Here is a 17,844-nt window from a genome sequence, read left to right on the forward strand (position 1 = left end):
ACAAAGGGTACAATTCAGCTTTTGAGTCTTTAAATATCAACTGAAGCCAAATGTGAAATTATGATCTTCGACCATTAAGTTTATCCAAATGTTTTGCTTTGTTATAAGAAAAAGAGGAGAGAAAGAAGGATACAGTATATGAACAAATGAGGGAATAAATGGCTAAATGGATGGCCCTGACAATAAGCATTATTGCACTCACTAGATGTTTGTCAGTAAACATGTTTTGTTTGTCCTTGGTTTGTAGAAAGCGCTGATGTGTCCTCTGCCTGCAGTTGATCCTTGACAATCACAGATGCTGATGTATTTGCTGCCTTTCTATCTATTTCATCCAGACAATTTCATTTGAATGTGCTTTTGTGTGTAAGAAATATGTATTATCTGTGTAAGAGCCTGCTGCTTACACCCTCAAGGACATCAGTTATTTAGCAATGAGTGCTGAGATGAAGTTGGTTTGGCAGATGCCGATCATTCTATCAGGTCAGTTGTTTTAAGTACCAGTCCCTTTTATAGGAAAGGCAATATGCAAATCCAAAGGAGTCACTTGTGACACAATTCAACCACAAGGTGGCAACAAATACCCATTTTACTGCAGCCATTGATACTGTGCAGTTACTCAAATCAACACATAAGGCAGGACATATTAATTTATTATGATATATTAATAAAACGAAACCTTGTTGTAACCTTTGCTGCAACATTAGACACAGTTGCTAGGCAACTCCAGCATTGAACAGCTGGTAAATGTTTATGTTTAGCTGTTTGTTGGCCTTGTATTGGTGCCTGTTGCATTCTGGGACGGACTCCAGAATGGCTCTGATAAAACTGGATGGAGAATATTGATGGACACATGGAGGAACAGATGTGTGAATAAATATGTTTGGACAGTGACATGTTTTTCATTCGCTGTCACTGTACTATTGTCTATTGTCCAAAACTAGTATTAACCTTTAATTTTAATGCTTAAAATTTGTTTTCAAGCTTGTAAAAAAATGTAAAACGTCAACATTTATTAAAAAAGTGCTATTATACAGAGCACCCTCAAACCTCCTTAAAGATGAAATACTGGCTTTAACCTCATAGTCACTGGTTCATTTTAAATACACTTAATATAGAACCACATCAACAGAAAATGCCAAAATAAATGTAAATATAATGTACTTTAAGACTGGAAGACGAGGCTATATGTTTATGGGCAAAACAATATTGACTATTGATTAAATAAATAGATATATAGATATATGTACTTTATTGAGCCCAAATTGGGAAATTATTGTGTTGCAGCAGCAGGTTATCTCAGCAACGCACAGGAACAGTAAATAAAATGTACATGTTAACACTAAAGAAATATATCTAAAGAATATGAGATATAAAGAATATTTGAATACACTATAAATATACCTGACTACTACAACTAGCATAAAAAAATCTAAATGATAAACATACAATAACCCACACCCATAGTTGAGGTAGTAGGTAGTATAAAAGGTGCATTGTTTGTTTTTGGTAGGTTCATAAATGCAACATGTGCCATTAAGCGTAATATTACCTCAACAGTACATCTGAAATGTGAGGTGTTATTAGAGATCAACCTGTAGAGGGCAGCAGCATCTAAGTTTGGACTGCAGCCTGCAAGATGCCTGTACAATAATAGCCTACTGTACACATATGTACAGTACATGCAGTGGTAGAAGTACTCAGATCTTTTATCTAAGTAAAAAATAATGATGCTACAATGTAAAAATACTCAATTGTGAGTAAACGTCTTAAACAATACAGAAGTATCATCTAAATGTAGTCAAAGTATTAAAAGTAAATGTAATTTTCATTTTGCTGTTGTTGCTTGATGAGGTGGATCTAATTCTATTACTTTATATACTGTTTAATCTGTAATTTAATCTACAGTATGGGGATGTATCATATTTCATGAGCTGATCATGTGTTTTGTATGAATGTTCTTAACCTGCAATAGCAATAGCTGGAGTAAAAAGTGCAGTACTGGGGCACCCCGGTAGCTCAACTGGTAGAGCAGGAGTCCTTACCGCAACGGCCCAAGGTCTAATTTGACCCGCGGCCATTTGCTGCATGTCGTCCCCTCTCTCCCCCTTTCATGACTAACACTATTACTATCAAATAAAGGCAAAGAAAAAAAGTGCAATAGCAGATGGAAATACACAAAGTACTTCAAAATTGCACTAAAGTACAGTACTTGAGAAACTGTATTTCCATTTCACCGCTGTTTAAATGTCATAAGACTCGCCACCTTCAGTGGTTCAGATGGTTGACCCTCAAAATCCTGTTTATTTTTTTATCATTTAAGCAAATTAGTTTATGTATTTTGTTGTAGTGTTATTATATTTGATATATATACTGTATATATACAATCTGTATTTACCAAGCTTAAATATATCTTTCAATATCACTTTTTTAAGAAGAACATCCACAAGAACATCAAGTTCAAGTTTTTACACATTTACAGTTAACTGGGTGTGAAGGAAGGATCAAAGTCTGCTTAGAGGCTATAAAAAGTGATTGTTGGTTATGGTAAAGATTCAAGTAGGGGGCTGTAGGAGTGTTGAGCAGAACCAGCCACAAACCTGCAGCAGTACGCTCTTCGCTGTGGACAAATCAGTGTCCAAGAATGTGCCATAGGGAGATTTGTGTGAACAGTTTCTCATTCTGGCCCAACGCTCCAGCAGCTGATTTCACTGACAGGTGCAACATCAGCCAGAGAGGATGAACTAATCTCACGGTTGCAGACCACCGGGTTAGACAAACAGGGCTCGTGACCAGAGCATCGCTGTTCCAGTTTCCCCCTCAACCAGGAAAACAAACGTGTCTCTCTCATCTCACAAAAGCAGCTGTTGAGGTGATCTTGAGCGAGGTACAAAAACCTAATTGCTTCAGTGCTCTGAGGCCATCAGTGGAGAGCCACACTGTAACGGAACCATAAAACCTGCCGATGCCAGCTACTGCAGCTGCAGAGCAGAGAACAGCTGGGGGAAAAAACACAATATGCACGCTCAGCATAATGTTCCCTAAAGGTTAATTAAATAAGAAATGTGGGGCCGGAGTAGAAGTCACATTATTTACTTTAATGCTGCTCACATGCAAGAGGAAGTGCAAATTTCCATGATTTGCTGTGACTGCACGTGAGGGTGGTGGGAGCCTCTCTTGAATCCGTAATGTTGAGAAAAATGTGGCACGTCATCCAGACTGGCTGCTGTGACAAATGAAAGGGATCTGCTGCCAATGTTTGAGGCGTCTAACGACAAGTGGACACGCAGACAAACCTTACCAATTCGGACTTTTTAGTACTCCTTACAGCTTTCCCCCCAAAATAATGAACCCCTGCACAGACGTGGTTCAACCGGATGTCACTCAGGCAGAGAGATGTGTCATGTAGAGACTCCATATCGGTAACAGCACTGATCTGTGAAGAGCCTGTCAAAAAGCTTGAGTGATAAGGGATTTTTGATGTGGCATGTGCTGTACCCTGCAAGATAACAAAAGATATTTCATCTGCAGTGTATCAGTTTGTGGAGAAGCAGACAGTTATTGCATTACATGTCACACACACCTCTGCTCAGCCTCTTCACAACTATGACTCCATACACAAAATATTGGGTGCCATGAAAGTTTGTACAGACATTTACGGCCCCACATGATGAATCCTAGTGACACCAGCAGGTTGACATGTGGTTTAGAGTGATATCTCAACAGCTTTTGGGGCGTATTGCCATGACAAATTGGTACACACATTCATGTTCCCCTCTGGATGAATTGTGACAACTTTGGTAATCAAGTCAAAATGTAATTTGTTAAAACCTCAGTTTAAGACCAAAATACCTGCAAAACTAATAACATTCCCTTCAGCCTCATCTCCACTTTGTGTTTAGTGCTAATTAGCAAAAGTTAGCATGCTAACATGCTAAGCAATCTGTGCGTTCCAACACCCACACTACCGTACTATATAGTATGCCAGAATAAGATTTAGTATGCAATACATAGTATGGTAAATGCAGCATGTTAAAAAAAACAGGATGTCCTACTCGCATTTTGCAGTGTGCAAGCCAGCATGCTTTTCTGGCTATTCTGACCCACAATCCTCTGCGCAGCGGATATAGGAGCAAGAGGGTCAAAGTTCATGATGCAATGTTATGACGAAGAAGGCTAGTATGTCCCAATTGTATGCATACTGCATGCAATAGTACATACTTTTTCAGGGCAGCAGCAGTGTGTACTAAAAGTAAAAAGAAAAAGAATGGCTGTATCCAAAACCGCATACTATATTAGTAATATGCACTGATTAGGCCAAAATGTAGTATGCAGTATGCGAACGAAAGCAAAATCTCCAGTATGCCAAAAATCCCCGGATGTCGTACTGATTCGGAAAATGCAAAGTAGCGGAGGTTTGCTATTGTCTGTGCTGGTTACTTCCACTTTCCAAAACCAGAAACCCGCGAAGCCTGGCCTAGCGTACTACAAAATAAATCGATTTACGTTCCATACTACATACTACTGACGAACGCAGTATGCAGTATACAGTACATACTACATACTACATACTACATACTGCGTTCGTCAGTAGTATGCAGTAGGTGGTTTCTGATACAGCAAATGTGATTAGGAACGTAACCATAGCAAGCATGCTAAGCTTTAGCATATTGGCATTGTCATTGTGAGCATGTTACCATGCTGACATTTAGCTCAAAGTACAGCTGTGTCTAAGTGCAGCTGTGTCTAAGTGCAGCTTCACAAAGCTCCTAGTGTGGCTCTAGTGTTGTTATTTCATCTTTACTTGAAATAAATGTTCTCAATTCTTTCAACCTATAGAAACATTTTTACTTTACTGTTTTAGTAGTCTTTCTTTCTTTTTGTCATTCTTGTGTATACTAATGTCAACAGTGGTTTGCACAGTCACAGCAGTGGCAAAACAAGGGCAGCTCTCTGGTTTTTAAAAGCTTACAAGTAACAGGACGTTTGACAGTGAAAGAAAAAGGGTTAGTAGACAAACACTGAGGTCCAGTGCAAGCCAAGCACCATGGCCTATCTTAGGCATGCAAAATCTGCTCTGAAGTATTTTCTAGTATTTGCATATTTCAATTGATTGACAGTCTCTCTCTCTCACGCTCTCAGATATTACCCTGCATCCTGCTTAATCCTCAGTGTGCTAAAAGCATTTTCATGACTCACTCCTCGCAGCAAATTGACTGTAAATTCAATTTAGTCCGTATTATCTCTGACGGGCGAGAATCAGATTTGCGACTAAACCCCAAACATTTCTTGTGCGACATCGATTATACGTCGCTTTAATTTTTACTCGAGCAAGGCAGATGGGGCACGAATGATACTGTAATTTACATGTTATGAGTGCAAAACATACAGTATGTGATGAGCAGCTGAGTCTGTACATGTTTCATAATAAGCCTATATTGCATGATGGGGATCATACACCCTAAGGGGATGGAAACTCATTACTTATTTGATTCCCAAGTGCCTGACAAGTTGCAGTATTGAAGGATTTTATCCTGAAGAGACAGAATATTAGGCAGCTGTTTATGTTGGAATATTTTCCTGTATAGCTAAACAGCCTGGTCACACCTCAGAATCAGGATTTGTTACAGGCAGGTCTGGAACGAGCTAATATCACATTTGCTGATATTTCTGACATGCTGATTTTCAGACAGTTATTTGAACACCTGTTCAACAACCACTGTGTTTTTTTCATTCGGTCTGCTCCCACTGCCTCTTTCTTGCTGGATGGTTGCCGTGCAACCATGACAACCAACTATCTTTTTTCCTCCTCAGTGTCATGACTTTATTGGCACTGAATAGGCTACAATGCAACGTACAAATGGGTGCTTGTGTATGCCAGTGTCTGCTTGTGTATTTACTGTATGTCGAGGTTGGGAGGAGGATTAAGTTATCCTTCAGCTTATCTCCATTAAAATGACTGATTATGCTGTCAGCAATGGTCGTGGCCTAGATTTGAAAGACAGCCTCGCTGGCTCTGGCTGGGAGCCACTGGACCTTGTAAATACTACTGATGCACTTTTTATCTGCCGACGAGTATTACCTCATTGTGTTTAGTAAGAGCAATAACGCTGCAGTTTGGTTAATGGAAGAGGTACAGGGGGGCCTTTTCCTGTTGCTGCTGCTGCCACTGAGAACCCGTAGTATAGCCTGAGGTTCACCTGAGCATAATTTGCATATAGATGAGAGAATAGAATCACATCACATTATTGCGTTGGGGGTATATTAATAATGGGGTTGTTGAACAGGATACGGTACTGTACTAGAGACTTGTGTAGATGCTGAAACAGGTGGAGCCCAGAGCGCCGGTTTCTGCCTGATTGAAGCCATACTGTCCCGTTTCACCTCCTTCTGCTCTCCATCAGCCATCCGTTCTCTCTATCTCTTGGTTACATTCATGAAGGAGTTAAGAAGTTGTTCTGTGTGTGGGTCCGCTCGCAGCCAGCTCCCTGAGTGGACTTCTAGCTAGCTACCTTTCTAAAATTACTCCACCCAAAGTGAACACAAAAACACCACAGGGACACCGAATTGCTTGACCTCCTGATCCCTTCCTATCTGCTCCGGCTAGTCCCGACCACTGTACCAATATTACCTGTCCGTCATGCTACAAAATTGATTTCACTGGCTCAGTGGGTGTGACATGGACAACCCTAGGACCCCACTTTCTCTTTTGTTTCACTCTCCCACACACATAGGCCTAGCCTACACACACACACACACACACACACACAGTTATACTTTCTTGATTGGTATTAGTAGCCTAGTACAGAGGTTCCCAAACTTTTCCATGCCAAGGCCCCGCAAATAGCATTTGCTTATGGCCCCCCTTTACAATTCTACAATTTAATTTAACCGATGTACATCTGAGAATTTGTACGACACAAGCAAGGATCTAGAGAGGGAACAATGTGAGTAAGTGCCAACAACAGCTTCAAGTCACTGCAATGCACATGGTGTATAGAGACAGATTTACTTTTTTATTTTTTATTTTTCATCATCATCATTAACAGCATCAACAACGTTATCAATGTCATCATCATCATCATCATGAATGTCCCAATCAACATCAACAACATCCTCAATATCCTCCTCCTCCTCCTCATCATCATCATCATCAATAGCATACATTTTTGCAAGATGAACTTTTGCAAGATGTCTTAAAAAAACACTGACAATACTACAGCAAATATACAATTAATAAAAAAATTAAAAAATAAAACTTGGCAAGGCAAATAAGTATGATATATATATATAAAAAAATATATATACATATATAAATAATAATAATAATAATAATAATAATAATAATAATAATAATAATAATAATAATAATTTTTTTTTTAATTTATAAATATTTTTATTTTATAAAAAAATATATAAAAAAGAAGAAAAAAAAGAAAAGAAATATATATATATATTTATTTATTTATTTTTTCATTTCCCCTCATCTTCTCTCCAATTATCTGATGCCCCTGGCGCCCCCTGGCAGTAAAATCACTAACCCAATTCACTGGTTGTCCGGATAAATGATGCGTTGAAATGGATTTCTTTAATGTTGAATTTCTCAGTTATTTAGCTTTAACCCAGCTCCCAGCAGTCAGTCAGTTGGGCTGCTCATTATTCCTGCTGTTAGTCATGTCTCTCTCCAGGCTGCTGCTCTAGAAAACAGACAACTTGTTGGTTCTTTGCTGTTCAAAAGGGACTAAAGGCCTCTGTTACCTTTGTAATGATGAGTTCATGTAACTTAACGTTACATATTTACCGAATACAGTGATTAACTTCACATAGCCTACAACAAAGCCTAAAACACAGTTGTTAGCTAAATAACGTTAGCTAGTTAGTTTTCTCCATGACCACAATACTGCAGGTATAAAAACAAAGATAGAAATATAATAATAATAATATAATAATAATAATTATTATTATATATTTATATATTATATTATATATATATATAATTATTATTATATAATATAATAATAATAATTATAATGATATTATATTAATGTCTTCATTGAGATAGTGGATTAAATGACATGTGTTCACAGTAAAGCCTGAAAAACACCATGCTAGTGATAACTAACAGGCTATTTTTTTTTGAAAAGCAGTTCAAGCTAGTGGGTTAATGTTAGGCCAGTGTTTTTGTTTTTCAGCCTACATTTTCCACATAGCAGTGCAGGTGATACTGAACCAGAACAATTTTAATTATTAAAAAACAAAAATCAATATTACACCCATATTATGAACACAACAAAGAGAGCACAGGCTTGAATGACACCAAATAGGTGTTTACTGCAGTGCTAATGTTCTGCCAGGGTATACTGTCCACACCTGTGGTTAAAGGTCCCATATCGTGCTCATTTTCAGGTTCATTCTTGCATTTTGGGTTTCTACTAGAAACATGTTTACATGCTGTAATGTTCAAAAAACACCTTTATTTTCCTAATACTGTCTGCCTGAATATACCTGTATTCACTCTCTGTCTGAAATGCTTCGTTTTAGCACATTTCAACGGAATTGCAATGGAATTGCGTTGCTAGGCAACAGTTTGGGTCCATGTTTACTTCCTGTCAGCTGATGTTATTTACATACACTGGAACAGGAAATAAACCTGGACACATTTAGAATGTTTTTGTTTAAAACCGTGTAATGGTCTAAATATTGTATATTTGTGACATCACAAATGAACAGAAAACAGCTTGTTTCAAACGCACATTTTCTGAATACGGGCTGTGTGTATTTCTCCGTATATTGAGCAATTTGATAGTTTAACTGTATTTATAAAGCACTTAAACCTGCTTTATAATGTAAAAGACCTGAAAATCTCACTTTTACAATATGGGACCTTTAAGGATGTGTTGCTAAAATGGGGATTCAAAATTAATGTTGTTTTCATCATTGTGTGTTAGAGATTACAACAAGTTGTTTCAGGTCTGAAAGATACTCTTTGGTGTGGGCTGTGGATGTATGTTTTTTAATAATTTCTAATACAATCCACCCACACAGGTTTTTTTCCCCACTGTAGACATATTGTTATGTCACAGTAGAACACAAGTGTACATAATGAAATTAATGAAGGCTGAATACCATTTAACTGCTTCTATTTCAGGGTGCTGGTATTGTGCATGCTGGTTCACTGTCACAGAGCAGTCATCGTTAATGTCATTAGAAACGCCTGTGATTTTCTTATAAGTCCAAATGCATGCTGTTTTCCCCAGACTGTGTGGGGTGTACAGACTATATAGTACTTGATTGACAGCTCACTCTCCTGTTGCTTTTGTTGCACCTGGTGGGACAAATTACACCTTTATCACTGTTAATAGTTAGACTAGATGGTGATTGAAAAAAAAACTGTGTGGGTGTTTAGGGCCATATTTCTTGTCACCTCTTTGTGTATTGTGTTACTATGTAGTAGGCCTGTCCTGAATACCATTTTTTGGGCTATACGAGGCTTCGGTGAGAAATATTCGAATGTATTCGAAGCTTTGCGGCGCGACTCAACATCTTTCCCGTTTCAATGCTCTGGACAGTGCCGTTGCCACACTACTGTACACAAACACATCCACCGCTTCACACAACAAACAGTGATATCCGTCTGAGAGTCTCATAATACTTTGACTTTTTTCTTGTAAATTTATAGTTTTATTCTCATAATATTCTGACTTTTTTTCCTATAAACTTCTGACTTTATTCTCATAATATTACAACTTTTTTTCTCGTAATAATATGTCTTTATTTTCGAAATCTCAGATTTATTTTTTTCCCTCATTGTGGCCCTAATACATTGTCGTACTTATTTTTATATATATAAAATAAAAAACAAAACAAAACAAAGCATTCAGATACTGATTTCGAAGTCGAAGCTTCGATTCACTTTTTTAATAGTCCTGTAACTCAGTTGTTACCCTGCACTATATTCATTAACAGTTCTCTTCATCTCCAGGTATTTTTATATCTGGTATATTTTTTTATACTTTGTACTTTGTATTACTAACTTGTGTCTTTTTTACTAACATGTTTTGCACTATGGAGCTGTGATGCTGGAAACTTGAATCTCCCTCAGGATCAATAAAGTTACTATCTATCTATCTATCTATCTATCTATCTATCTATCTATCTATCTATCTATCTCTTCTATTCTATTCTATTCTATTTGAGCTTGAAACAGTAGTTAAAAATAAAATATAAAAAAAATATCAAATCAAGGCTCATTTAGTTACTGATCGAAAGCTTAGGCACAGCTACTAAATGGACCTTGTGTTAAAGCTATTGTTTCCAATGTCAAGAATAAAATGTTCAATCTCAAAAATACTGTAAAAATAGAAATACTACAACTACTTCTATTCTACTCTATTGTATTCTAGCCTACTCTTGTCCCCGCCCCCTTGTGGTGACGTCACGCCCCGTTCAGCCAATCAGACGGAGGGATGGGGGTGTTCCAGAGAGGAGAGTCAGGCAGCAGCGTCGCAGCGCTACAACAAGAGCCGCTTTCGGGCTTTGTTTTGTGGATGTGAATGAGCTCCATCACCTCCTTTCAGAAAATGTGGACGGATATAAGGACATTGTTACTTTTTCATTCGTTAGTCCTGAGGCTTCATTTGTCGGAAGGTCAGTAGTATTTCCCCCCACACCAACCCAACCCCCATATATGTGATTATTATTATTATAATTAGAATAAACCCTGGTGTGCGTGTGTGAGTGATGGAGGTGAGAGATTGGAAGTGCTACCGGTACTCAGCTTGTGTGTGTTTTTTTATACTAAGAGACAAAATACTTTTCTATATGTTTAATACATAAGACTTGTTTCATTTGAATGTGTGATATAGCTTGGTATTATAATGCATTGCTGTGTGGGAGTGGGGGGTTCAGGATCTGTCATGTGTTTCCCTGCTATGAGCCTCCATACTGCATCAGAGAGGTAGTAGCTGCTGTAGTAGACTGAATCTTTGTCTTGCATGTTATGGAGAATTATGTCCAGCAGACACAGGGGGCCTTCTCCTCCTCCTCTTCTGCTTCTCCCATAACAGCTTTTAATTATCACAGTAAAGTAGATCAATAACTGAAAGAAAACCCAGAGCATGACGCTCCTCAGCGCCTCAGCCAATTGACCTGAATGAATGCTGAATATCAATTAGGCATTCATTTGCAAATGACAGTTGAACTACAAGCCGGGTGTACTACTACTACTCCACTATATCCGTTTGTTGCTGATCCATCTGGACGCTGTTGTTGTTGTTTTTCCCTCTTCTTTCTTCTTTCCTCCAGCAACGGATGAGTGTGAGGATGGACAGTTTCAGTGCCACAACAAAAGGTGTATACCCACCATCTGGAGGTGCGACGACGATGACGACTGCTCAGACAACAGTGATGAAGAAAACTGTCGTAAGTGTTAAAAATCGGTGGAGACTATAATAAGCTGTGTTAACTGTGAAAAAAAAACAACCTGCTGCAATGCTTGGGGGGTGTTATGCAAATATCACAATAAATAAGAATAACCTGTTAGAATAATATCAAAATAGAACAAAATAATAACATTATTATGTCACTGCAGCTCCTCCCTTCCCAATGCCATCCACATAGAAGAATTATGAAAATATGTACTAAAACATCAATGCACCCCATTGTATTCTTATGACTGTATAGATAGTGCACTGACTAGTTTTTTTAATCCATGAAAAAATGTTCCAAAAGTTAAAAAAAAACTAATTAGACTTCTATCATTAATCTCATCAAGAGACAATACCTGGAACTGCTCCCATCAGCCATCCATTAGAGCTTGACTTAATAGTCTGTTCATGACTGGAATGTGTATTGAAGCTGAAGCTCCTCTATCTTAATGAGCTGTATTTTTAACAGTTATGAACCACAAGATGCATCCATATCTCCCCTAGGTCCCTGCCCTCTCGTAATTTTGGATTATTTTTTTATGGTGGATTTGCTATACCCTATTAGCATTTTATCTATTTTGTTCCATTTTCTCATTATGCAGGACAGCGTCTTATTTTTAAGGAGACATAAAAGCTTTACAAAGAGGTACAAATAAAATCACGTTTTGAGTGGGGATTAAATATGTATGTGTGTGTGTGTGCCTCAGGCCCAGTGTGTGCAGGTAATTTCACCCCTGCTGTACCTATATATAGAAACCTATAGAAACCTATAGAAACCTCAACAAGAATATTTTTTATTTTTTTAAAAATGAGGGTTGATTGGGTGGAACAATTTTCCAATCATCTTCAAATAAGAAGCTGTCCAACTGAGAGACAGATTGCGTGGTGCATCGGTCTAGTGCACAGCACAAAGCTCTGACAGGTATCTTGGATGTGTTGTTCTGCGCGGAAATAATAGAATTCCAGTTTCCTTTCTGATTGCGAGCCAGTGGCCTATATTTTTGCAAGAATGCTTGTGCTGAAACCAGTGAAGTTGTGCCAAAGCTGAATCCAAGCCCTGCATGTTTGCCATGCGGCAATGTTCTTTTGTGTCTGGGTTAATTGTGGCTCGGGAGGAATTCCTGCACCTCCCCACACATGCATACTCTGTATTTCTCCTCATACCTCTCTCTGTCTTTGTTTGTTTGTTTCTCTTTCTACCACAAACTCCCACACACAAAGACCTGTTGTACACAAACAACCTCATGGTTCTTTTGCGCGTTAGTCTGGAGGTGTTGCCGTTGTTACCCTGTTTCTGAGGCCAGCAGGACGAGTCCTCGGGCGTGCCAAAGAAAGCTGAGCATTTGGAGCATCTTTGCTCCTAAAACATTCATGTGTCACTGCCACACACACATAAACCCCCTGATGTTGGGAAAATCATTACTCTGTCAAGCTTTATTTCCTTTATGAATGAAATAGGAAATTGTCAGTGAGGTTTTATTACCCCCTGTGTGTTTTCCATCAGGCAGAGCTTCTGACACATTTAGGGTTTGAGTGAAAACACTCCCCCTGAAAGCCTTTTAAGCTGAGACTACTGTCAACCCGCCATTTGATGATAATGACAGTCCGGCATTACTTGCCATTATATTAGAGAGTGGCCTTCACTCGGTGTCCATTTCCCTTCCTTGTGTGTGCTGTATTTGCGTGGGCAGGCACAGGCAGATGAGGCTGGTTGGCCTGCGCAGAGTCAGATTGGTCTCTGCGCACCGGCATCCTCGTAGCGTCGCACCGCTGATTGGCTAAGGATGGTAGTTGTTCAACTTTTACCTTGTTTGATTTGGAGAAGAGGCTCTCTGGCACTCTGTGCAGCTCTGGCAATGTTTAATGAATGCATTACCATTGAAGCCATTCTCAGGGGTTGCTTCTGTAAACTCTTTTTTTCTATTCCTACATCTGAGGAGGCTAAAAGACAGAGGGACAGACAGTGTAGTGCAGCGAAGTGTAAACCTGCACAACATATGCTGCACAGGGGGAGAGTGCGGTAAGGATTTAGCTTGTACACACAGCAAATCCTGTGCAGGAATTACACAGTCAGTTTCTTGTTGACTATGAAGTGGTTGCATTTTTTAATTAAGTTTCTAAACGCTTGCACTCACGGATGGTCTCACTTTTTATTCTACTTGTATTCACAATATATTCTTTTTACAACAGCCCAGGAATCCGGTGACTGAATGTGTGCAACAGACCATGGTTATGAAATATGCAGGAAAAAAACCTTTGCCGCAGCTCCTTATTTGTCATCCCAGTGTCACCTTATTTTCAACCTGACTGGTGTCGTTGAACCTCACAGAACAGGTGTAAATGTCTTAAAACGCTGTCATTGCTCATACCCTTTATGCATTATGATCCTCCTCCATCCTCCACCCTGTTCCCTGTTAACCCCATCCCCCCACCGGTCCACCCCCAGACTGCATCCCATCACCATCCCCCATCATCCAAACTCTATTCCCCCACTGACCAACCACTCGCCTGCATGCACCCATACATTCATACATGCATAATTGCACTCATAAGTATGCCGGACACAAGTATGGACCAGACGCATGTCAGCATTAATGTGCACATACAAACACACGTATGCATACCAATGCACCTCTTTTCTGACAAAGAATTTGAAAAGTTGAATCTACATAAACCATAATAGAAACTGCATTATTTTTTGTTTACTGGTTGCATAACATTTGTGGGGAGGATGAGATGCAAAGCCACCCCGCATCTCGCCTCGTCTGGAGTTGACAGCAGTGGAGGCAACAAAAGAGTTGTGCCTTGAATTCTCAAAGTCAGATTTGTGCCAACTCTGACACGGAGCCGCCGTTTAATCCTCACCCTGATTATTGCAGCCCTATAATCGGCCAGTTTCCATCTTTCCGTGTTACCTTCAAAGTCCAACGCATCCGCCTGACTTTCTTCTCATCCTTGAACGTGATAACGATCCATTTCCATCCGCATTCATGAATTTAACATCGATACCTGCAGGGAGGCTTTTTCACATCGTACTCTTTTGTTTTCCTCCGAGATGCAGAGTCAGCAACAAACTGTGAGCCTCCTCCCTTTGTGTTCTTTTACCTAATAAATCCGCACAACCTCTTCAGAGGCAAACTCACTTTTGAAACTGCTGGCGCTCTCCCACACCTCCTGTAGTCATTGTTAAATTTTTTATTCCAAAAACCTTTCAATGGATGCAGCCTCCTCTGTTGCAGTTGTTGTAACCGAAGTCCTGCCAACACACCCCAAGCCTTGCTTAATGCTTTATTCAACAGTGTTTAAACCTGTTTGTTTTTATTGCTCAGCTTATGTCTGACACCAGTTGAGGACTGAGTAAAACCACGAGTGTGAATCCAGTGTGCAGCAGGTATCTTTTACGTATGTTGTTGTCTCAAGAACATGGCCTGTTATGTGGATGTTCTCTACTTTCTTTTGTAAATTGATCTCATTATCTAAGATTAGCTTTGGCTTCCAACCATATTGTTGCTTTTCTTTTTGAGCTTCTTATGTGTTCCTGGGAGGAGCCCACTGAAAGGCACCATAGCCCGTCTGAGTACTTTTTCATCTCTTGGTGACAATGGTCACTATTACTCACCGGCTTTAACTTTGAAATCCTACCATTTTCTTTCAAAGGCTTCGGGTGTTGCTTTGGATGCAATAACAGAACACTGAGAAACAAGTATTTCAATGGTAACTGAACGTAAGGGGGCCTCATATTATGGGATTTACTTTTGTGTTGCTTATCTGTTGTTTATCCTCTGCATTTGATTTTCTCAACCACCTTCTCCTTTTTCAAAAAGAGAAAGATTTGCTGTCAGATATGTCTTCCAGACCTCTTAAAGCTCACTCACAGTTGTGTCTTGTGTTACCTGCATCTCTGTTATCTGTTTAATCATACCTATTTGGAACCAATTTGGCCCCATTATCATTTACAAAGTAACTACCATTTCTGTATCAGACTCCAGACCTCCTCTCCTCTCCTCTCCTCTTCTCTCCTCTCCAAAAAAGTCATAGTGTAATTTGCTGCAACATTGTGACTCAGTTGCTGTGGCAGCGATGGGTGACTGGAGCACACTTACACTCAACTCTTCTCTTTGAGTACTCATGGCTCTGTTTTTCTTGTTGTTTATAAGTTCTCCTCGCTGTCTGGACTACCCAGCAGGGTCTGAAATTAAGTTTTTCCATCAACTGACACTGTGGTAGGTTACTGAACATTTCTACCCGCCACCCAATTTCTCTTGTTTGCCACTTCTGAAATCTATGTCGAATGCTTTAGATTTGTAAACACAGAGTCAACGGTATCAGACAGTAGAAATATGGAATATACAGTATCATGCAACCTTAGGAATTGCTTTTTAAAAATAACATTTCCATGGTGGCAGGTGACCTGGAAATTTGACATGCCACAGCCAACATTTACCTGAATTTGACAAGTGGCAGGTGCTAATTTCATTCCCTGCTACCCAGCCAGCTAGTTGACAGCAATATTTGATAAAATGTGATGTTATGTTCACTGATTGAACACAAGAAAACAGTTTGGCCAACTACTGAGATCTACTTGCAAATGCATAATAATAATATTAGTAGTATCCCGGGATGTTCTGCTCCGTGTCATAGAGGCTTTGGGGAAAAGAGAAAGTCCCATCATCTTGTTATGTTTTTGACTTATCGGTGTTGAAAACATGTCTCGGTTTGTGTGCACGTATTTTCCCCCCACAGTCTTTGCCTCTGCATGTCTGTGTCTGACAGCGTGGCAGTGAGGCGTTGTTGATGATCTGGAAAAACAAAGAGAGCGGGATAAAAACCGAATGAAGTTGAAGTGATAGAAAGCGGGGAAAGAAATCATTCTGCCCTGCAGGGTGAGTCGGGGAAGTTGTTTGTGTTCCTATCAAATTCTCTCCATAATCTCCACGGCTGTTGACAACTGTACACAGCGTGGAAAGGATTATGGCTTTATCTTTCCATGCAATGAGGCAGGTTTTCCACTGGGTTTGTGGTCAATTTATGTTCTGTTACTCGCTCACGTGCGGTTCACATAATCATGATAGAGCCTTAATTAGTGTAACAATTTTTAATAGCCTGGATTAAGCAAACATTTTAAGGCAAAAATAGTTGGATTTATGAATTGAGTGAGTCAAATTGACCTCTATCCTATTATTCATTTAAGCAAGAAGCTCTGAAAGTCTGTGTTTATAGTCATGGTAACAGGAGTTGTTAAAGTCTAACTGAAATTTGAATTCTCTTCTCTTTTTGTGTAAGTAAAGAAACTATAATGATAAGGCAGCTATTGTACACATTTTTCAAAAGAGGATGAAATCATTATTGGATATATTTGTGGAAACAGCTTCGGAGCTTCAACCTCCTGGATGGGTGTTTTTCCATGGTAGGGGTTAATCGACATTTTAGAGCCGGCATTGTGTGACACTACTGACTGGAGCACGTATAGCCTAGGAACATTAATACAATAAGTTCTTTCCCCTTTTTCAATCCGGTTCTCACTCCCAAGTCATCAAATACGGCCGCTTGGTAGGTGCCTCTCAGCAGAGGATACCAACACACAGAGGCACCCTTTAGCGACTGTATGCAACGCAGTGGGCTTTAAACGAACTCCAATGTAAAGCCACCTGTGGTGTTATTTGACGGTCAGAGCAAGTGATGTAGTATTAAGAGCGTGAGAGTCTGCTTAGGGCGGGCGGACACCACTCTTTGTGGCCCGTGAGAAACGAAAAGTTGCGTCAACCACGACCGTTTTCTAAACATAAGTGGTTGTGTTGCCTAAACCTAACTTCCTTATATTGACACGCTGTCACTGACACGTCCAAAAGTAATGCCGATGCCGAGGGGCACTGACCAAGCGGCGGTATTTGACGAGACGATAAGCGATTTAAGACATCTGTCCCTTAGAAATACTCAACAATTTGGAAAAAATTCACACCCACTGGAGGACATCAATGCAGGGGGCACAATCACTTTAAAAACTGACAAACAAAACTTCTCTTTGGTAATTATAATTTTGACCAAATAAGTCAAAACAAACAAGAAGGATGAATACTGATTTCTTAGCAAAAATACATTTTAATTTCAGTTCAACTTTAAGCAAGCACACTTAAGTAACAAAGTAATAAAATGCAGATATGTTTGACCTCACCATTAAGCAGTAAATGCAGTAAGTAATTGGTGTACTTGTCTAATAGTTAATTAATATTAATCAGGTGGTTTTAAATCAGCTCTCAGTCTGACCGCTAGACAGTGACTAGACAGATTCTCCATGGATGCACTTAGTGCTTAGTGCATTTGTTGGCATCAGGTGTCTAAAACTCTCAGAGGCCATTGCTCTGACACAGCCCATGTCATGTGTGTGTGTAACTGTGTTTGTGTTTGTGTGCTTGGTCGCTGG

The 17,844-nt window shown here is 39.4% G+C and overlaps 1 protein-coding gene across 1 annotated transcript in view; it reads left to right on the forward strand.

Moving 5' to 3' along the window:
• The first annotated feature begins 346 nt into the window (after positions 1-346).
• LOC119498845 (low-density lipoprotein receptor-related protein 8-like) overlaps positions 347-17,844 on the forward strand; it is a 96,409-nt gene continuing 78,911 nt past the window's right edge. The window contains exons 1-3 of the mRNA XM_037787918.1: positions 347-480; positions 10,401-10,644; positions 11,302-11,418. Coding sequence (XP_037643846.1) covers positions 10,551-10,644; positions 11,302-11,418 — 211 coding nt within the window. The 5' untranslated portion in view covers positions 347-480; positions 10,401-10,550. The remainder of the gene's footprint in view (positions 481-10,400; positions 10,645-11,301; positions 11,419-17,844) is intronic.

This window comes from Sebastes umbrosus, chromosome 12 (genome assembly GCF_015220745.1).
Source record: "Sebastes umbrosus isolate fSebUmb1 chromosome 12, fSebUmb1.pri, whole genome shotgun sequence".
NCBI classification, from domain to species: domain Eukaryota; kingdom Metazoa; phylum Chordata; class Actinopteri; order Perciformes; family Sebastidae; genus Sebastes; species Sebastes umbrosus.